Raw genomic sequence first — 19,596 nt, 5'->3', positions numbered from 1 at the left:
TTACTTTCCTATGTCTCTCTCTTCTCTCCTAAGCATTTTATTTGAAAAAGCTACGAAGTTTCTAAATGGTTGTCAAAGTTATTTCACAAGTTTTTGAGAATTCCAATTCAGAAATAAAGAGTTTCCAAATTGAGGAATTCGATCAAAATGTCAAATTGAAAATTTGAAATTTTCAAATCGGAAAAGCTCCTACTTTAATAGCCAATTTTGAAGTTTGGCAAAAATAGGAAATTGCTAGTTTTGGTTGGCATGTTTCATCTAACCATTATTATTTTGATTTTCAAGTTAGTTCGATTTTGTATCTTCGAAACGGCCAGCTTTGTCTTGTGACTTTTTTTTTTCTGGTAAACTTGCCTCGTGACCATTTATGAATATAATTGAGAAAATAAGAGTTGTCTATGATTTCCAAAATGAAGAATTTTTCATGACAAACTTCAGATTTAGAGAAACAAAACCTTGATTCATATTAATGTTTGGGGCATAAAAGCCCGTACATATAATAGTACCAAGGAAGTTACATAGTTCTACCAAAAAAAAAAAAAAAATGGGTAACCATGCCTCAATTATTTTCCCATAACCACTTAAATCTGGCAATCGTTCTCCCTGTTTGGGAACAAGGAAATGTTCTTATTCTCTACAGGGTATTGGTTCGTAGATACCAAATCCCACAATGAGGTGCTTTCTAACATTAGATCAGAATTACCAGTATAATCCCCACCCCACCTTACAGAGAGGTTTCATCAAGGCTGAAAAAAACAATTTAAATTAGAAAATTTTAGAGAAAAATATAACAGTACCATTCACTCTACTCGTATGTTAAAGCCTAGCACTCATGGCTGGAAAAGATATGGTTTACGCCTCAAAGAGGGTAGCTTAGTTGGCAAGGACCAACTAATTATAATTATCAGGTCATTTACTCTCCTTGGGACCTACCTATCCAAAAATTAAAAAGATTTACACTACAATGTTTAAGAAGGTTCTATACTTACTGTGAAAAGAAAAAATAAAATTCATGTAACTAGGCATAGCTGCATAGCTCTTGCCAAAACAATCAGAAGTTTCTCTCTGATGCGGGCGGGGGGGGGGGGGGGGAAGAGAGGAACAGCAGCAGGAGTGGTGTAATCCTGATGCTGCCTGTACAGCACATAAATCACCCAAGATTCAAGTGGGAAGCCCTATGCTATTCGGGCCCCCATATGAAAATCATAATTCTGAATGATACCTATCCAAGAAGCGAAAACAAAAAAATGAAGATTAACATTCCGCAAATATTAAGACAAAGGATTCATTGTCCTTGATGTTAGTTTCCTCCAAAAGAAACATATTACAAAGGCAACTCTATTTGCATACCTCTACTGGCAAGTCTTGTTGATCATCTTACTTTGATATGCAATGCCAGTTTTGAAGTAGCGGTCCTATGAGCTCTCTCTAGAAATCAAAAATTGGGAGGCACTCAACACCTCAGACCTGAAAGGAAGCTTTTCTATTAATTGGCATCCCCACCTGTCCATTCATTCCAGTCCTTGTCAACATGTTCTTGTGCCCATACTACTGCTGCACGTGCAGCTTGTGGAGCCCCAGGCAGCCCTCTTTCGTTCAGAGTATCAGCCATGTCAATGAAAGGGGTGACTAACAGGGTTCCAGGACCTCCATATTCAGTGTGCAAGAAAGTGTTGAATATCTGTATGAAATAGCACATTTAGCATTCAAACAAATTGCAATAGATCTATGCAAATGGTAGCGACAAGTTTGGCTTCCAAAGACTTGAGTTTCTTTTATTTATGCAGTTCCATATAAAAGTCCAAAAGATCGGATGTCCTTGTATTGGTGTTATTAGTTCAATGTGCAGGAAAGCAAGAAAATAATGTAAATCCAGAGAATACAATAGCATTTTTAGTCCTCTTACTCAGCAATTAACAACATGGTATTAAAGACATTGAAATACCAACCACCAACAGAAAGCGTTCTTCTTCTCATCTTCTTTTTCCATGTTCACTAAATCAATTTGATTGGCAGAAAAGCTTTTGAGCCCAAATGGTGGAAAGTTCATGGTAAGACTCATTTTATCTTTCTGCCATGATTTGGACAACTCAAATGTCATTCTGTGGTCCCAACTTGTTCAGCAGCCATTCTTTTTCTCCCTTGGAAATGTTTAAAGAATCATCTACGATAACTGGGACTGAAGAAGTTTCTTGCACGAATTTCCTCAACTCCCAATCAAAATTTGACACCTAACACAAAGTTATTCAATTTTTTTAATCCGGTTCTATAAGCTCAAATGCAAGACTATCACACTGATAGGAAAAGTAAAAACTTGTGGGCATTACCATTTTCAGAGACTTTAGGTGGAATATAAACTGTTAGGTCGTCTTCATATATTTATTGTTCAAAACCCTATCACCAACCACAAATCTACTCAGTGAATACTGAACAATGCCAACGAGGGAACTTGGAATTCACACCAGGTGAAGAAACTTGTGCAATTTTCCTTGGGTTGAGATCTCTATGTGCTTCTTAAGAAAGGGAGTACTGTGCAGATGCCAAGTAATCTAGACCTCCAAAAGCAGGTACATCTGCTTAATGGATTAGGTGAGGATTTTAGCAAATTTTGGATCCTCACCCAGTTTCCCTTGCCCTCTATCAAAACATGATCACTACATTTCTTAGCATTTAAAAACTCATGGCGCCAAAGTATTTCTATTATGATGGATCTCCATCCACACCCCCAGGGACACAATTGAGATTTTCTTTTCTCTTCTTTTTCATGACTAACAAATAGCTTAATAAGCAAAGATCAACAACAAATGGAGTAATAGAGATATCTACAACGAGCCCACTAAACAAAAAAGAACGGCAAAAGCAAATATCGAAAACACTAAATATCTAATTCTGTGGGATTTGGAGGCTAAGTAAATGCTGAATTTCCCTTTCCACACTGAACATTCATACTGGTTTTACATTATTGGAGCAGTTCCATAATTATAACATCTACTAAATTAACCCACTTCATATCATCACATCCAACTAATGGTTTAGTATGCACTTCTAACTGGAAACTCTGTATAAAGGTTCCATTTTCATTTTGTGGGTTTTGGTTCATAGATCACAAGATGCTGTGTGCAACATCAGGATAGGACTTCCTAGGATCATGAGGAGGTTTGCTCCAAGACATTCTACTGTTTCTAAGCAAGTTAAACAGTGTGTTTTCCCTTGGTTCAAAACTATTCATTTCCATGAGGAAGCATTGTGCTCCCACTCTAAATCAAACATAAAAAAGAAAGCATTATAAGAAGGGGGGGGGGTGTTACTAATCAATTTTATGCAATGTCATCTGCCAACCAGACAACCAAAAGAAATCTTCATCAGAAAACAAAGATCATGAAACCAATGAAACCATCATCAATGCGGAGTAGTGAATCTCTTAAAAATTTGTTTCTGAGTAGTCAGTTCATGGGTACAAAGGAAACTGTCAGTTAGAACCAGTCACTCTGAGTTGGAACAAAGAAAACCTAAATTCGGATGTAAGTGCAGTGGCTACCGCCTCTTTTAAAAGCAGATAAACACATTTAAACGCTTTTACCCATGCCAATGCAATATGAATCCAAATATCAATGGTCTGCGCATCAAAACAAAAAACCTCAAAATTATCGGATTAAGTTTATAGTGTGCCTTCATTCACTTCGTGCAACAGCTCTATGGAAATCATTTCAATAGACAATATACACAATAACTCTACACATATATTATAGAGAACATCAGTCAGTAAGGAAACTACCTCCGAGCAGATTTCTGTAACTTCTTCTACAGAATCTCCAAAAATGGACTTCTTTGACAGCTTCTTATGAAGATGGGTTCGAAACTTCTCTGTTTCCTGAATCCAGAAAAGAAAAACCCAACAGATTAAGAGTAAATAGAAAAAGAAAAGTAGACCATGGATCCATATCATAACAAGGAGCAAAGAAAATATCAAACAATTTCACGACAATGAAGAAAGGATTAATAGAACAACCGCTAGAAAAAAACCGAAGAAATCACTGATGAAAGAAGAATAATGGGTACAACGAAGGGAGGACTCACGGATTCGGCAAATTCGGGAATGGGGTCTGGAAATGTGTACTCCGCTGCCCTGCAAATCTGCTTTCTGGAAGAAAAGGAGAAAAGAAGAGAAGGTGCTGCTGCTATGTTCTTACGCAATAAAGGAACAGAGGAAGGGTGACCAAATGCAGTGGTGCAAGACCGACAAATAAAAGGAGCAGTAACACCGAAACCAGAAGCAGAAGAGGAAGAGTTGTAATGATATGAAAAGGAAAGAGGTGACGAAGAAGACGAAGGAAAGGAGGTTGAATATTCACCGAGGATGAGAGGAGCAACGGATAAAGCTAAAGCTTTGTTACCCGCCATCCCTCTCTTTCTGTGTCTCCCTAATGAGTTATGGCCCTTATCCGTCTTTTGCAAGAACACATGGTAGAAGCCTAGAAGGCTCCTCATTTCGAATATTTCAATTGGGGAATTATCTTAGACAATTCACCGTTCAGGAAACAGGGTTCTAAATTTGGAATCGGCATCTGAATCGTTACCCTTCCTGATAGGTAATATCCTCAAACCGTCGTGGACTTCGACCATGAAATCAAGAATTGCTAATGCATTGGCAAATCAATTATTATCCATTACTTTAGTAAATTGTGGTAACATCACCCTTCAAATGCTAACATATGGGATATGATTTGCATTTTAGCCAAAAAAAAATAGATATGATTTGCATCATTAACAAAGGTAATCCTTTTTTCCACCTGGAGGATTCTAAAACCATGAATGGTATTTTTTTTTTTTTGTTAACCAAGGTTTCTGGGCCAATTTACGCACACCTTGACTAATCCTCGGAGAGATTAGCACAGCAACCCACCGTCATGATCTCCACTTAAATCGCAGATGCACAGATGGAGAATCGAACCTAAGACCGTGCGCCTAATCCACACAATCTCCAATTCTCGCAGATGCACAGATGAAGAATCGAACCTAAGACCGTGCGCCTAATCCACACAATCTCCAATTCGCCCTAACCATCTAGGCAACCCACGGGTGGATACAAAATAAATAAGAAAACACACACTCACACAATGCGTACGACAGGGTTCGATCCCACGACCTCTTCCCCTGAGTGCCGGCTCCACAAGCCGAAACTACCACCACTAGGCTATCCTAATGTTCGTCACCATGAATGGTATTAAGATGCACACGTACAAAAATATATTGTCAATCGAAAATATACGCTCCAGAGATCAAGAGGAATAGTGAAGAGTTTCAAAAGAGAAAGGATTGTGTGGACAATTGAGTATTGATGAGCCAAAGGCCCAAATGTCAGCAACAAAACAAGGGTTGTGTCTACGACTCTGCAACAAAGACCAGGTTTTTTTTTCTACTCTTCGGTAGAACTTTACAAGGACGCCTATACACATACAAAATATATTATTCAAGACCATTTACAAATTCCTTTCATGAGGTTCAAGCCAAGGAAATCCCAAGAAATCAAACACTTCCTTTTCTGTTTTAAAGCTCAAACTCATGCTAGATCTTGCACCCTGCAATAGAGACGACAAACACCGAGTGTACATGAATAATGGAAGGAAGGTTGAAAAAAAAATTAAGGAACAAACGCAGTGCCTTTGGGTACCCCTAGGAAAAAAGAACACTTTGATTACCCGTTTCCCTCCAGAACCCTGAGTGGCCAGAAAGAGCCCTGTATCATCAAGCCGGTAGCCTTTTGAATCTGCAATTAACCTTAACCTGCACTCAGTAAAAAAATATACTGCAGTTCACAAATTCCTCTTCCATAAAAACAAATGAACGGGAAAAAAATTATTTAAGTGGCCAAAAAATGAGCTATGAATTTGATCCAAATTATCCAATTCAGATATGTGCAACCGTCAAACTTTTAACCCAAATCCATAACAAACAATCCTGACTGAATTGCAAAGACATACCCGAATGACAAGACCACCGTTCTACCCAAAGTAACCATGTCAGACACAAGATAGAGGGATGGCATGGGATATGTATCATACCCTCTAAATCTGGATACACATTTTCATTTTGATTCTTGTTTCTGATTGGAAATGTATCCATTGGCTATTACTAGCAAACTTTGATTAGCCAATTGAGTGCGGGGCTGCTGTGCTCCATAACCTATAGCTTGAAGTTATTACAAGTCCATGCCCCTTTTCCTTTAGTTTTATAGATTGTAAGCTTTTTAGTATGCAATTAGACTTGGATCTGTTGATGTCATGTTGCAAATTCAAAATCGCATATTTTTGCTGCTAAATGCTTTCATCTTGAAATACAAATAATTACAGCAGCTGGATTGTAACGCAAACAATGGATTAACCTAGATTTCTTTTGCTTATTTGGAAATGGATTGTATATAATTTTCATAAATGGAGAGAATATATATATATATATAGGGAGAGGGTTCCCTAAAAAACAGCATGGCCCCTGCAACGGGGCACTAGTAAAAGCATCAATTGGGATGGGATTTCTGCCTCATGAGGGGTGGGGTGGTCATTTCACTCCCCACTGAGTCTAGGCGCAGGGGCCACAATGCCTTTTAGGCTTCTTTTGCTTCTTTCCCCCCCCCCCACACAGAGACAGAAATATATATATATATATATATATATAAAGACAGGCAGATCAATATTGGCCGTTTCCCTGTATCCTAAGATTTTTGTCACACAGATCACCCAATGCTTGCAGCAGAAGCAACGTAACATACCCTAGCATGAATTTTTGTAATGCTACCAATGCCCTTCATTGTTTTTCATCCAGAGAGGAGGCAAAAACCATGGAATGTACCGATTATTAAACCTGACTATAGAATAAAAATGAACTTACCTCCTATTGAGTACATCATTTCCTGTCCATGCTATTAATCCAAATGCATATATATCCCTTGGATACACCTGACATAATTCAAAAGTAATATATGTGAGATATGACAATGACTGAAGAATATGATTTTGCAAACAATTTTAAATTATAAATTAGAGCAACTTGAAAAATTGATACCTAACAAGTCAGCTAGAATGCATAAGTTCCCAAAAATTCACATGATCATGCTAGGTACATCACAACTTCCAATGGGAGAAACATATAAAAACAGAAAGTGATCATACGTATGCGCAGTGGACTGCCCTAACCGTAGAATATGATTTTGCAATCATTAATTTCGAAAAGTTACATATGTATGGGGGTAGTCCTGTACTTTCCAGTTCTTTTTCTTTGTTACAGTAAATATGAAGGGGTGAGTGGCAGTGGCCTGCACTAACCTTCCTTTGTTTCTCATAGGATCCACAGTTTTCTTCATCCCATATCATCCCTTTCTTCTCCCTCTACTGCTACTGCTATGAGACATCTCTTAACACAATGTTCCATTCTCTACAACAGAACCGAACTTGGTATCAGAGAATTCCAAGTTTCATAGCCATTTTGAGACACGGTAAGCCCTCCAAGCTCCCACTATTCCGGTAAGGAACTCCACTGAAGCCAGACTCTGGTTGTCCAATGTATGTAAGGAGCAGCATTCTACAACCTTGGAAGGTCCAGAATGAAGGTCTATGAAACCATTTGAAGCCTCTCAAACAAAACCAAGACTATTCATGTGTATACAGAGCAGTCCGCCTGAATAGAAGTTGCAGAGGTAAGCTATCAACGACAGAGCCTCTTCATTCCTTTTTTTTTTTTTTGGGTGGGGGAAGTGGTTGTGGGGGGTGGGTAAACCCATACCATTTGGTTCACATAGGAAATATTGACACCTACTCTAAGCTTCACTGGAAAAGACCACATAGGAGTGTGACAATACCACAACGAAAGAGTTGTTTTAATGCCATTTAACCATTTTGATAACCCAACCCTGAATTTCCATTCAAGTCCTCTTAAGGCACCCCCTGCATGTGAGGAATCTCCATCTCCCATAGTCCCATGCCCACAGCCCACCTCACAAACTCACAAGAAGACTCCCATAGATGATCTTGTAAAATTCCAATTCCAAGGGAATGGAACTGAACAAAGGGCACAAAAGGCAAGAAAAGGGGGTAGTTTTCAGGAATGCCCCCACAACAAAATCTCAACAAAGGAATAATATATATATATATATATATATTACAAATAATTTAGTTATAAATTACCTTGAGGTCAATCCGATGTCGTTGTTCTCGACCAGGATATGTACAAAGACCAAAGTATGTGTCAACCCCTGAATCAGTATCCTGTATGCAACATGTAAAATCCAAAAGTCAATTCCATGCAATAACGAGCAGGGTGAATTAAAAACACAAGAACAAAATCTAAGGGAATCAATGAGAATATAAATTCAAAGGTGTAAGAAAATGTCCCTGTGAATAGAAAAACTAGTCTCAGTCAACGAAGCTGAGAAAAAATTCATCCAGCGTAAAAAATTTGTGCAATCCAGCTTTCCTGAATCTATGCATTGGGAAGCTCCTCAATAGAAGAAAAGCCTTATGCCTCGGCCTTCATAAAATGAATGGTTCACAATCCATGGACAGGAACTCTCAAAATGGTCCAGATGATGAAACTAATTGCCAGACAAAAATAAGCATACCATTGCCAGAAAACTTTAGAACACAGACTCAACACTCTACATATGAATGATTTCAAATGTTTTGAAGATATTAATTACCAATTAATAGACTATTTAGAACAGCCGACTTTATTTTCCAGCAATCCAATTTGATGAAATTTAAGAAGCTTTCTATATCCTATACCATGAACACATGAAAAGTTACTATTTTCCATTCAGGGAGGTACCTACTGTTCCCACCATATGCTACTATATTTCGTATATAATTGGCATAAGTTCTTCTACATAGTACCATAGAAAGGGGAAAAAAAGGGTTATTACCTCCTCACTGTGAATGCCAAAGATCAAATCCTCCCTTAAAAATCCAATATCTTTCAGATGCTTCACATATTTTCTTAAAAATCCTTTATGACTGAGGTACAGAGAAGACAGTTGTCAGCTTTATAAAACCCAGTTCAGATGCAGAATTACTAGGAAACAGTAAGAGAATTTTCCAACGGAGAACAAAGGGACATCTCATAAACAATGTGGAATCAAATATGATGGAGGACCAAGAATTCAAGGACCAAAATCAGAAACTGTAGTAAGTTGGACAAACTTACTGAAAATGGCGGACGCAAGTCAGAAAGGATGTATAATATCACAACTGAAATGGCCTTTGGGGAAAAGCCACACATGCTGAGGCTAATTCCATCCAAAGTTTTGGTAACTCTAGAATGCACATGCGCACATACACACACTGACACACACATACATACAGACCATCCATATCATGGACTATAATGAGATGGCCCTGAAAAGTGGTAACCCTATACCACCAATTCCATGTGCTTATAATTGCATCCTCCCCATGATGTCAATGTCCAATATCCAGCTATATAAATACAAAGACAAATAAATATAATTATGCGTGTCTGTGCCCATTTGTGTCCGTGTGTGCATGCATTGTAAAGGACCAAGTTCAACCAGGTGATAAGGTGAAGCACGCCCTACAATGCAAACACACAACACAGAGGCAAGGGTGTTGCAGGCCCAGAAAGCAACAATGACGAGTCAAGAAGGAACTTTTCTTTGCCCTTGGATCTGCAGTCTTGAATTTGGACCGAGTTCAACCAGCGTTAGAATTACTCACAGCCTGAAAGGGATGTATGGTGTAGCAACACCTTCAGAAGAGATGAATAGAGACACCAAAGGCAATGGATCTTTTTAGTAATTTGCCCCTTTAAGTATACACAAGGATCTAGAAAGTAGACTAGTCAACAACCATTCTTGATTAATCCCTGCTTAGAAGACCCATCTGTTAGACTTTACCGCTTCTAATGAGTTATATGGAATTGAACACTAAACCAAAGGGCTAAGCCAGAAATTCCTCATGCGAATTCCCATCACTTTAAGGCAATCATTTATCTAGGTTCTAGGCTTGGGTCCTTGCTGTACTTTTATATATATGATCTTGTGGCCTTGCATAGTCCAACCCAAAGGGCTTGAATTGATACAAGCTGGGGCAGGCTGGTCCACTTCCATGACAACCGTTGAATTGACTCAATAACAACCGCATTATGATCACATTTTGCAGAAACAGAACTTTGTAGGTCTGTTTTACATCTGAACCATTAGACTATTATGCACTATACAATGTGGACTGTCATAAATAACAATACAGTGCTTTAAAACCATTAATGCAGCAACAGGAGACTGGTTTGACATTTATAGGACTGTTAACCTTTTTCCATCGGGATGTGTAATTACAATGTCTAGATCACCACATGTAGCCTTTCCACGTCTGTATGATCCTCCACATACAACAACTACCTACAAAACATATGAGAGTAACGTGCATTAAGGAAACACGAGGACATAGTTGCACCACACATGCAAGAAATCTTCATGCATTCATACACTCATACATAAATGCATATTAAGGCCAAAAATCCAATAATGTCTCGTTGTATTAAATTTCTATACACCATATCTGATGCGGAATGCAAGGACAGGATCCACAGAAAAGAGTTATAGTTTCCAATTAAGGCCTACAGGGAGAATGATGGTTTCCAGTTGTGACCCACTACGAGAACAATTGGTCCAAGTAATACAGCCACCCCTTGAGAGCACCATACAGAGCAGCTGCAGAAGTCCATGCCTATTTCTCTTTCTTTGGAAGAAATTCAAAACTCTCCTCTTGCACATGCCCTAGTGGAAATTCTATCTTGGGTCTTAGCTTGTCTGGGTCTACACATTGAATTCAGTCACTTTGATCTTCTTGTTGTTAGTTTCAACTACTAAGCTACCAGGGATTATTCTACTCCAACTTGAAGTTATAAGGGTTCAAGTTTGCTAATTAATCCAACAGAAGAAACTCCAAATCTTATCCCTATCACGCACTTTTAGGACTTCTTTTCAGGGATCACATTTTCTCATTTGCTTGATTTTGCATCATCAAAAAAAGTTTCACTTAACTACTCAACAAACCTATGATCTTGAAAATCCAAAGTGATTTGGGGAAATTATGCCCAAACCCTAGTTGAATTTGTCACTTTAAATATGAAGCTTTGTAGGGAATTACGTAATTCCTAACAAGAGGTTGCTCTGAGCTTTATGGCATTCCAAACACCTATCTTTCCTGAAGCTGCTCATGCTTTAAGAGTGTAGATCCTAATTCCAGCCTCTTCTTATTCGTTCTCTGAGTCTTCAGATTATTTACATTTTCTTGAATTTCCAGCTAGTTTCTTGAATCTTTTTTTTTTTTTTTTTTTTTCTTTTGGAGAGGGGGTGTTCGACCTGAACTTACTGAATCCGGAAGGTCGACTTTGCAGTCAATATCTTTCTTATTCAATTTCCCCAATCCTGGAGCTTTTTTAATTGGGACCCAATACCTTAAAATTTTATCCTATAAAATCCATACCCAAACCCTAGTTGATTTTGTTCAAGTTTCCCAGAAACTACTAACCCCTTTAAAGCCTAATAGTGTAAAGATCCTGCATCAATTTGGTAGGATTTTCTAGCCTAGTTTATCTTTTGTTAGTATCCTGATATTCTTTTTTATTTACAAAACCAGTTGAAATTTGTTTATTGAAATAGCTTTACTTTAAATGCGTCTATATTTGTATGTCATGTACATTAGGTGCAGCAAATAAATTACAGAAAAAGTAGCTCATAACTGATTGTAAAATCATTTCTATAAGACTCCCAAGGCAGATCCAGAAACTCTTAGGACTGAGCCCATATCGGTCTATTACAGTGCTCACCCCGGGCAATACATCTTCTCCAGCTTTCTGTAAAAGCAAATCCATTTCTTGAACCTAGGCCATGGAAATTAGGTAACTGTTGGAAATGGCACATGAATTTGATGAACTTGCACAAAGACCGATTGGGTTCAGCGCAAATACAGACCTCATGGCGTGGAACTCTCGTCTTGATATCGTCAAAATATTTCAACCCTATCTTCTGTCCATTTGTTAAGGTATCCTCATTCTTCAGATCATCCAGTGAGCGGTGTCCTTTCTCATAGAGTTTCAGAGCAGTAGCTGGACCAACACCCCAAACTTCCCCAAAGAGAGAGATTGTCCGCACCTTCATAATGTTGGAAAAATCACTATAGAGATGAATAAACCATGTAGAGAGATTTAGATTGAACATAGCATACAATTGCCACAAGAAGATGCTAATACCAAATAATTATATATATATATATAAAATTATTAGAGAGAGAGAGAGAGACAGAAGAAAATATTATTGAAATACTATCTTAAACGACATGGTAGGTATTAAGAAACATTTCTAGAAGTCAGGTTTAAGTTATAGCTAACAGTTTCCAAGAAGCTTTGCAACACCTTTTCATCCGTCTCAAAGTGCTCCAACTTCGACAACTTGCCAGTAGTCACTATCTCATGAATCTGCAAGACACTTGCCTTATTAGCTTTTTCAAAATGGTAAGTAAAAAAACTGCTCTATTATAATTATTTCAGGATGGTACAGAATAGGCATGCTTTTAGTTTTCAACTGAAACATGGGTAAGTGATTTAAATAATTTTCAGATTTTTTTTGGGTATTTGGGTATAAGAAAGTTGGAGCTCATAAGACAACAGAGTAACGGACAATGGAAATGTATCTCAAAAGAATGTGATATTTTGAGAAATGCATATTGTACAAGAATGAAAACAAGAAGTTCCCCTCTTAAAGGATATGTCACAGTATAATTTACCCATGGTATCAAGTATCAATACGATATGACCAATTTATATCGAATTGGCCATGTCGATATGACACAAATCAATGCATAAATAATTTATCTACAAGATACAGACCAATATGGTACTGGTAGAGGCCAATATGATGCCAATTTTTGGAAGGAAACTTCTTCCTTTTTTTGGCAAAATACTTAAGTGGATCCCATCTACACTCAAAAAAGATATAGGAGGAGTGAGTAAACAAACAAAAATTAACAACAAAAGCACATCAAAGTGGAGATCAAACATCAAAGTCGTAGACTGCATGTTAAAAAAATAAATAAATAAATTGAATTCTATTGCTTAATCTTGGTTTTTCTTGATTGTTTTTGCCAAGTATCACGTCTAATTGAAAAAACTAACCTAGGTTTAAATCTTCTTGAATGATTTGTGATCTATAGTTATAATGTTGATCAGTACTTGTTAAAAGTTACATACTACTTTTCAGGTTTGTTTAATATGTTACTACTAGAGTAGTAGTATGGTTAATGTATATATACTTGTTACCCAAAAAGGTTAATATGTATATACTTAATTTATTTTACTTAATACTTAGTCATATGTTTATACTTACATATTGCTTGATTGGTTTGAACCTTTAGGGGTTACTTTAAGCCAGTAGCTTAATGTGCAAATAACTTTTTCAAATATTTTTGCTTAATGGTTTTTTACTATTTGTTAGTCGATCTAATATTGCACTTGCCAGTGAAGATTTGAATCACATGGATGCCGTGAAGACATATATTACCTACATTGGTTGGAATTATTATCTATTGCTTATTTATGGTGCATAATGCTTAAAACACTTGTTTTACATGTATCATAAGCATATACATGCAATACATGCAATCAAAGCACATCTAATGTCTCTTTGCATCTCTCTGACATGTCTCCAAGACGTCTCTCAAAACCAGCTTTTCGATGCTGCCCGAGAGCAATACTTGACACCTTGTTTAACCTAATTATCCAGTACATAATATTATTATTTATGTACATACAAGATATATTTAATATACAGTGCATATATTTATGGAGTTGATAGATGTTATGAGGAGGAGAAGGATTAACATTGCATGTATCCAAGAGACTAGATGGAAAGAGATGAAAGTTAAGATGTTGGACGATTTTAAACTTTGGTATTCGGGAGACCAAGTGGTAGAGGTGGAGTTGGTATAGTGGTAGATAAAGACCTGAAGAACGATGTGGTAGATGTTAAAAGAATGGGAGATAGGATCCTATCCCTAAAGCTGGTGTTAGATAAAGAGGTGGTCAACATTATTAGCGTCTATGCTCCCCAAGCGGGTTTGGATGAGAGCTACAAGCTACAATTTGGGAACACATGGATGAATTGATGCACAGCTTTAGACCGGATGAAAAGATTATTCTGGGAGGAGATCTGAACGGGCACATTGGTAAAGATAGGAGAGGTTATGTTGAAGTGCACAAAAGTTATGGAGTTGGGGAGAGAAATGAAGAAGGAACCTCAGTTTTGGACTTCGCTACCGCCTATGATCTATCCATTGTTAACACTCTTTTTGCAAAAAGAGAAGAACACTTAATTACATACAAAAGCGGACAGCATTCCAGTCAAATAGACTTCTTTCTCACTAGAAGGTTTTTTTTTTTTTCCTCACTCGGATCCATGTAACCGACCCCATTTAGTTGGGATAAGGCTAAGATGTGTTGTTGTTGTTGTACAGTGCATATATGTCTTATGCCATCTGATGTACTATTGGTCCCAAACTTTTGAAATTTTTATCAAACATAACCCTAACCCTAGACTTTTTTTCTTTTTTTCTTTTCTTTTCTTTTCTTTTTTTTTTATTTTTATTTTTAATTGCTCTATTTATATGCCAAAGTTTTCACTGCACCAACTGAAACTTGCCATACGCTGAGTTGCTAGTTAGAACATAGGCTTAACATGTTGTGTTTTCTTATAATTAGGAAGATAAACTAGACAAGAACTATTAATGATGGAGGGCCGGTAGGGGTAGGGAAAATCCGTGAGATGAACTTAGAGTTGCAAGGGAGGGAGAGAAGATTCACTCAAGAAAGAGCAGGGGGGAAGAGAATTGCACACACACTAATCCGCAGGCTCTTCACCAAAAGCAATCTCAATTCATTCTTTCAATCTGATCTCTAATTCCGGTTACAGGTATTCAAAAAGAAATCCAACATTAAAAGGAAACCTACTCTAATTTGGAAACTCAAATGATACTAAATCCTAAGAGCTCTCTCCTCTACTTAAGCTGTCAAAAATAAAAGATTACATGAAAATAGAAATAAAATCCTAAAAAATCCTACTAGTCAAAGACCCATATTGGATCTGATTCATCTCTATCTGGATACCTAGATGGGTTCCATCGTTGTACATTTACATCAATTAATGGTAAAGAGAAGGCCAAGGAAGGGGGTAAAGTACCCTCAACATCAAATATACAGAGAAATCATAAATTGCACTGGAATTCTGCATTTTCTGGCATAACCAGATAAATAATATGAAAAAGAAGTTAGATAGTGCAAACAATGAAGAATTCTCAAACACTGTTTCTACACCAGATAACAGTTACTTACATGGTCCTGCATTGACTTCCCAATCGAGGGCAGGTGTTTGACCTGGTCAACACTTTCAATCTTGAAAGGCAACTTCTCAATCACTGGAATGGCTTTGTAATAACTAAACGACCTCCTGTCATCACCTAGGGCTTTTACAGGGAAAAAAACCACTTCATATCACAACCCAAAAACAGCAGACTATAAACACAAAAGCATAGGGTGTAAATCATCCAAGTCAGTCTTACCTCTGTATATGTTGACAAGTTTTCCAAATATCTCAGTTATATTCCTATTTAAATCAGGCGGACTATAGTCCAGGGATAACTCTGAAGAACTAATCTGATCAGCAAATAAGTAGAAGTAATACTTCAGCAAGTTTGAATGCTAAAAGAGATCTTTACTCCTTTGGCCCTACAAAGAGCTTGAAAAATGTTCTTATTCCTGTAATGCTACTAATAACAAAATGCTAACAGCACAAAATATATTTGATTGACATAGTTTCAGCAGCACATATCCAGAAAGAAGAAGTACACCTGGTAACATGTGACCAAATGCTTCAAGTATTAATTTAAACAGTTTTCAGTGGTAACTTACATTCCTATTTGAAGCATCAGGAATATATTGACTACAATTTTCTGGACTTGATGTATAATGAGTGGAGTCATCGGAACCTCCAGTAGTATTTGGTGCCTCATCTCCAGGAACTTTTCTATTATCTTCCCCACTCACTAGACTTGCAACATTTGAATCCCCAGGAGCCAATCTGACCTTTTTGCAAGGGGAAGGTTTACCACCACCCAAATTGTTGTCATTCACTGATTCAGATGAGATTGCCTCTAAATATTTTTCCTCCTCCCCCCCTTCAGAATCCAGTTTTAGACTGTAGGAATCCTCAGGCACTTTTTCTCCTAATCTCAAGCTTTCCTCCAACCACTGGTAAAGGAGTAAACTCTGAAACATGGCAGGGTCATTAAACATCAAAACTTTGGATGACTTCCTTAAGGGACTATGAAACTCCTCAATATGCATATTGGTATAAATGAAAAAAGCTAGAATTTTCCCCCATTCTCCTCCATATAAAACTATATCATCAGATGAATTTTAGAAAGCAGAATAAGAAAAGGAGATTAAAGAGGTTATGCAGAACAAGTAGGGGAAGGGTAGAACATACAATCTTACAGCTTAAATTGTGGAAACAGAACAAAGTGAAAGGGATATTAAACAAGAAAGCACAGCTGCTTCGAACAGAGAAAGGAGCAATTCGCTGGCATATAAAATTAGATATTGATCGTCAATGACAATGAGGAGCAGAAGATATAGCCTCACAAAGAAACAGAAAGTAGCTGAAGTTGCAAATCATAAATCAAGTAAGTCACGTAGTAAAAGTAGAACTGATAGGTAGTCTATGAAAATATGGTTGGGTTACAAAATTTAAATTATTAATTAGAATCTAATGAGAATCAACAATTAATGGTACTTGAACAAATTTTGGAAACAACCATAATTTTACAATCAAGGAAATGATTGAAGAAGAAAAACAAGAACTCACCCCTCTAAAGCACGTCAACCAATCCCGATCCACTTGCTTTAGAAGGGCTCTGGAGTTCATAGCAAAAATATGAGTAACCCTCTTTAAAAGGCGATCCTCAATGGTAGCTCCCATCTGCACCAGCTTCTGTTTCCATATCTGAGGAAGCAATAAAAGTGAATATGCAACAAAACTAATAATGATTATATTAATAAATAAATAAGAATAAACAAGAAAACCAAACATGAGAATACTAGGGAAAACTCCTACCTAGTATGAGAAGGTTCCTTGAAAAATCAAAATAGCAATAACAATGCTTTTCAGGATCTCACAGAAGGCACATGAAAGCTCCATCTGGTTGCAATTATGGGAAGTGAAGTGAAATCACTTTCGAAAATAAAAAAGAAAAATTTTGTAATCGTGACTGTGCAAACCTAAATAAAATTCTTAACACACTTGGTAATTATATTTTTCAGATGTAAAATTCATTTACTTTTCAAATCAAAAGAATGTTTTAGTGTTAGTTATCTCATCCCTTAAGGTAATGGTTACAAAAGTTTCCACTTGTATTGATTTGATTTAACTTCTCTTTCCTTTACTTCTTTTGCAAATTGACGGAACTGAAATTTTAAAAAATAAAGTAGAGGAAACAAGAAAAGAACGTTGAAGTAGGAATTCATCGTAAGGAATGTATTGGTAATATGATTTCTCTGAGAACAGAAACCTCTGTGTCTTTGATTGTGGTAGTATCCAGCGCAAACTAGAGAAAAATATATACTGAAAGAAGGAACCAACTAGGTAAAATGTGGTATTTGATAGACAAGGCAATGAACTAAAGGGTTTCACAAAACGGCTATTTGGATTCTGGGTCTTCGATGTTTAGCATTAGCAACACAAATAACAGCTCAAGAAGATAGCAAAAACAAAAAAAATGGCACAAACAATAAGCTATGGAAGCCTCGGATGGCTCCGCATTTCATTACAGAGATGAATAAATATAAATAGATAAAAGGGTGAGAAGGGTTACACTCACAGAACTGAAGTACCTGTAATCTGCGTGGCTGTACTTCGTTTACAACCAAGAAGACTACCATTCCCTCAAACATTCCCGGTTGCTCTGGAGAACGAGGGAGCTCCTTCTTCTTTCTTGATTTTGGCGCCATTGGGGTGCTTTCAGATTTGTGAATCTTAACCCTTACCCAGCGAGTTGAACTGTTAAATTTACCATGAGAAGCAAGAAAACTTAATCCACCGAAAAAGATAAATTCAAACGTGCTTGCCTTTTGTAGCTTCGAAGAGAAGCTGCTCGTCACAATGCACGTGTCACAAAGAGGCAACGATAGAGACTCCAGCGACGCGCAGATCTCCTAGATCGTTCCACCGACATGGGGTTGGCTAGATCTCTGTCGATCGGAATTGGGACCAAATCGGTCCTGGCCGATTCTGATCGGGACAGGATTGAATTGAAATCAATCAGAATCGATCCAAAATCGGTAGGGATCTGTTAGGAAAAACCCTTACCCTAATTTCGTACAGAATTCGATCCGATCTGGCCGATTCTGATCGGCATTGGATTGAATTGAATTTGAAATCAATCAGAATTGATCCTATCGATTTAAAAAACCCTAACCCTGATTTTCCTATAGGATCACCGCTAAATGCAATTTTTTTTTTTTTTTTCATACATGTAGTCCCGGACTCCCGAAGATGGTTTCGAGAATTGGCAGTGTCGCAGGCTAATTACACAATGTATTATGTAAGGTCATAGGGAAATGATTCCCTGGCTGGCGTGCTCCTCTATACCTCTTGCTCAGGCAATCATCTTCCATTAAATTTCAAAGGGGGAGAGTTCTTGGTTCGCGATCGCAAGAGTTACACTCCCCAAGGAATCTTCTTTGCCAAACTTAAAATACTTGAATGATACACGCCTTGAGGGCAAGTTATGATTGAAAAACATTGACATGAATCAGTGTTGGGGTTAAGCGAGCTAAACATCTATTACTATGTTGCCTTTTTTTTTTTTCTTTTTGGGTAGAACATTTTATTTATTTATTTATTTATTATGCATAGAACCACAAATGGCAAAGATATGGTTAAATAGGGTTAGCCCGACTTTGGCAAAAATCAAGGTCAATTAAGGTCAACTAGGCCCAAGTTGGTTTACATGATCCCGGTAGGGTTGGGCCTATGCATTAACCCGGGGGCTTGGGTTGAATTTGAAGGACTTAGGGTTGGACTGGGGTTTTAAGAAACGCGACTCTATTTTCAGCTGCAATGGCTCTATTTCACCTCTAATTACAGCCTTACATTGCTATTTTCAATTTGGCTTTGCTTGGTGTAACCACCGTTGGTTGTGCCATATCTATCACCGCGACGATGTTACCGACATATACATGTTGAGGTGTCCGGAGATATAGAGCTAGAGTTTCACAACAGTTTGTTCAGGTCCTAATACCTTAAGATTTTAGGTTGGACCCCCTAACAAGACAAACCAGTACTAGTCATTGATCTCGACAAATAGTATGTAAGACCCACATTGGGCAAGAGACAAACCACAAGGACCAGACAAGGGGGCCATTGGGCCCACACTTACTACTAACTACTAACCCACACATTATTATGTTAATAATGAATAATGCAATAAGTGCATCCACTACCATATCCTTCCTCAATCTTTTTTTTTTTTTTTTTTTTTT

General features: G+C 37.4%; 2 protein-coding genes across 9 annotated transcripts; both read right to left on the bottom strand.

Moving 5' to 3' along the window:
* Positions 1-1,230: 1,230 nt before the first annotated feature.
* On the bottom strand, positions 1,231-4,614 carry LOC122075794 (protein PLASTID REDOX INSENSITIVE 2, chloroplastic). 2 transcript variants are annotated; one of them, XR_006139351.1, is made up of 4 exons: positions 4,078-4,614; positions 3,776-3,871; positions 1,950-2,231; positions 1,542-1,681 (listed from the first exon to the last, which is right to left on the bottom strand). XR_006139351.1 is itself a non-coding variant. In XM_042640961.1 (3 exons), exons 1-3 carry the CDS (start codon positions 4,486-4,488, stop codon positions 1,487-1,489), a joined length of 702 nt encoding a protein of 233 aa, XP_042496895.1. In that variant the 5' UTR covers positions 4,489-4,570; the 3' UTR covers positions 1,231-1,486. The 2 variants fall into 2 exon arrangements, 1 of the variants encoding a protein (XP_042496895.1); XM_042640961.1 differs by lacking the exon at positions 1,950-2,231 and having other exon boundaries at positions 1,231-1,681; positions 4,078-4,570.
* Positions 4,615-5,299: 685 nt separating this feature from the next.
* Positions 5,300-18,766, bottom strand: LOC122077112 (DNA polymerase lambda). Of its 7 annotated transcripts, none has more exons than XM_042642913.1 (15): positions 18,181-18,762; positions 17,947-18,112; positions 16,922-17,059; positions 15,967-16,323; positions 15,618-15,711; positions 15,391-15,521; positions 12,421-12,483; positions 11,981-12,160; positions 11,836-11,889; positions 10,314-10,402; positions 8,912-9,002; positions 8,178-8,258; positions 6,886-6,953; positions 5,700-5,784; positions 5,300-5,579 (listed from the first exon to the last, which is right to left on the bottom strand). In XM_042642913.1, exons 2-15 carry the CDS (start codon positions 18,061-18,063, stop codon positions 5,481-5,483), a joined length of 1,647 nt encoding a protein of 548 aa, XP_042498847.1. In that variant the 5' UTR covers positions 18,064-18,112; positions 18,181-18,762; the 3' UTR covers positions 5,300-5,480. The 7 variants fall into 7 exon arrangements, with proteins under 7 accessions (XP_042498847.1, XP_042498851.1, XP_042498848.1 ...); XM_042642917.1 differs by lacking the exon at positions 18,181-18,762 and adding an exon at positions 17,171-17,254 and having other exon boundaries at positions 17,947-18,084; XM_042642914.1 differs by lacking the exon at positions 11,836-11,889 and having other exon boundaries at positions 18,181-18,765.
* Positions 18,767-19,596: the final 830 nt, after the last annotated feature.

This window comes from Macadamia integrifolia, chromosome 4 (genome assembly GCF_013358625.1).
Source record: "Macadamia integrifolia cultivar HAES 741 chromosome 4, SCU_Mint_v3, whole genome shotgun sequence".
Lineage (NCBI taxonomy): Eukaryota > Viridiplantae > Streptophyta > Magnoliopsida > Proteales > Proteaceae > Macadamia > Macadamia integrifolia.
Note: the sequence above shows the minus strand (reverse complement) of the source record. Positions and strands in the feature narration are given on the sequence as shown.

What these genes read in the sequence shown, in the direction of transcription:
- LOC122075794 (XM_042640961.1), bottom strand. Translation starts at nt 4,488, where the DNA reads ATGAGGAGCCTTCTAGGCTTCTACCATGTGTTCTTGCAAAAGACGGAT. An exon ending in TTCCCGAATTTGCCGAATCC is followed by an intron (nt 3,872 to 4,077) that starts GTGAGTCCTCCC and finishes TTCTGGATTCAG; the next exon opens with GAAACAGAGAAGTTTCGAAC. An exon ending in TTACAGAAATCTGCTCGGAG is followed by an intron (nt 1,682 to 3,775) that starts GTAGTTTCCTTA and finishes TATTTCATACAG; the next exon opens with ATATTCAACACTTTCTTGCA.
- LOC122077112 (XM_042642913.1), bottom strand. Translation starts at nt 18,063, where the DNA reads ATGGCGCCAAAATCAAGAAAGAAGAAGGAGCTCCCTCGTTCTCCAGAG. An exon ending in ACTTTGAGACGGATGAAAAG is followed by an intron (nt 12,161 to 12,420) that starts GTGTTGCAAAGC and finishes AACATTATGAAG; the next exon opens with GTGCGGACAATCTCTCTCTT. An exon ending in TTGGCATTCACAGTGAGGAG is followed by an intron (nt 8,259 to 8,911) that starts GTAATAACCCTT and finishes TGTTGCATACAG; the next exon opens with GATACTGATTCAGGGGTTGA.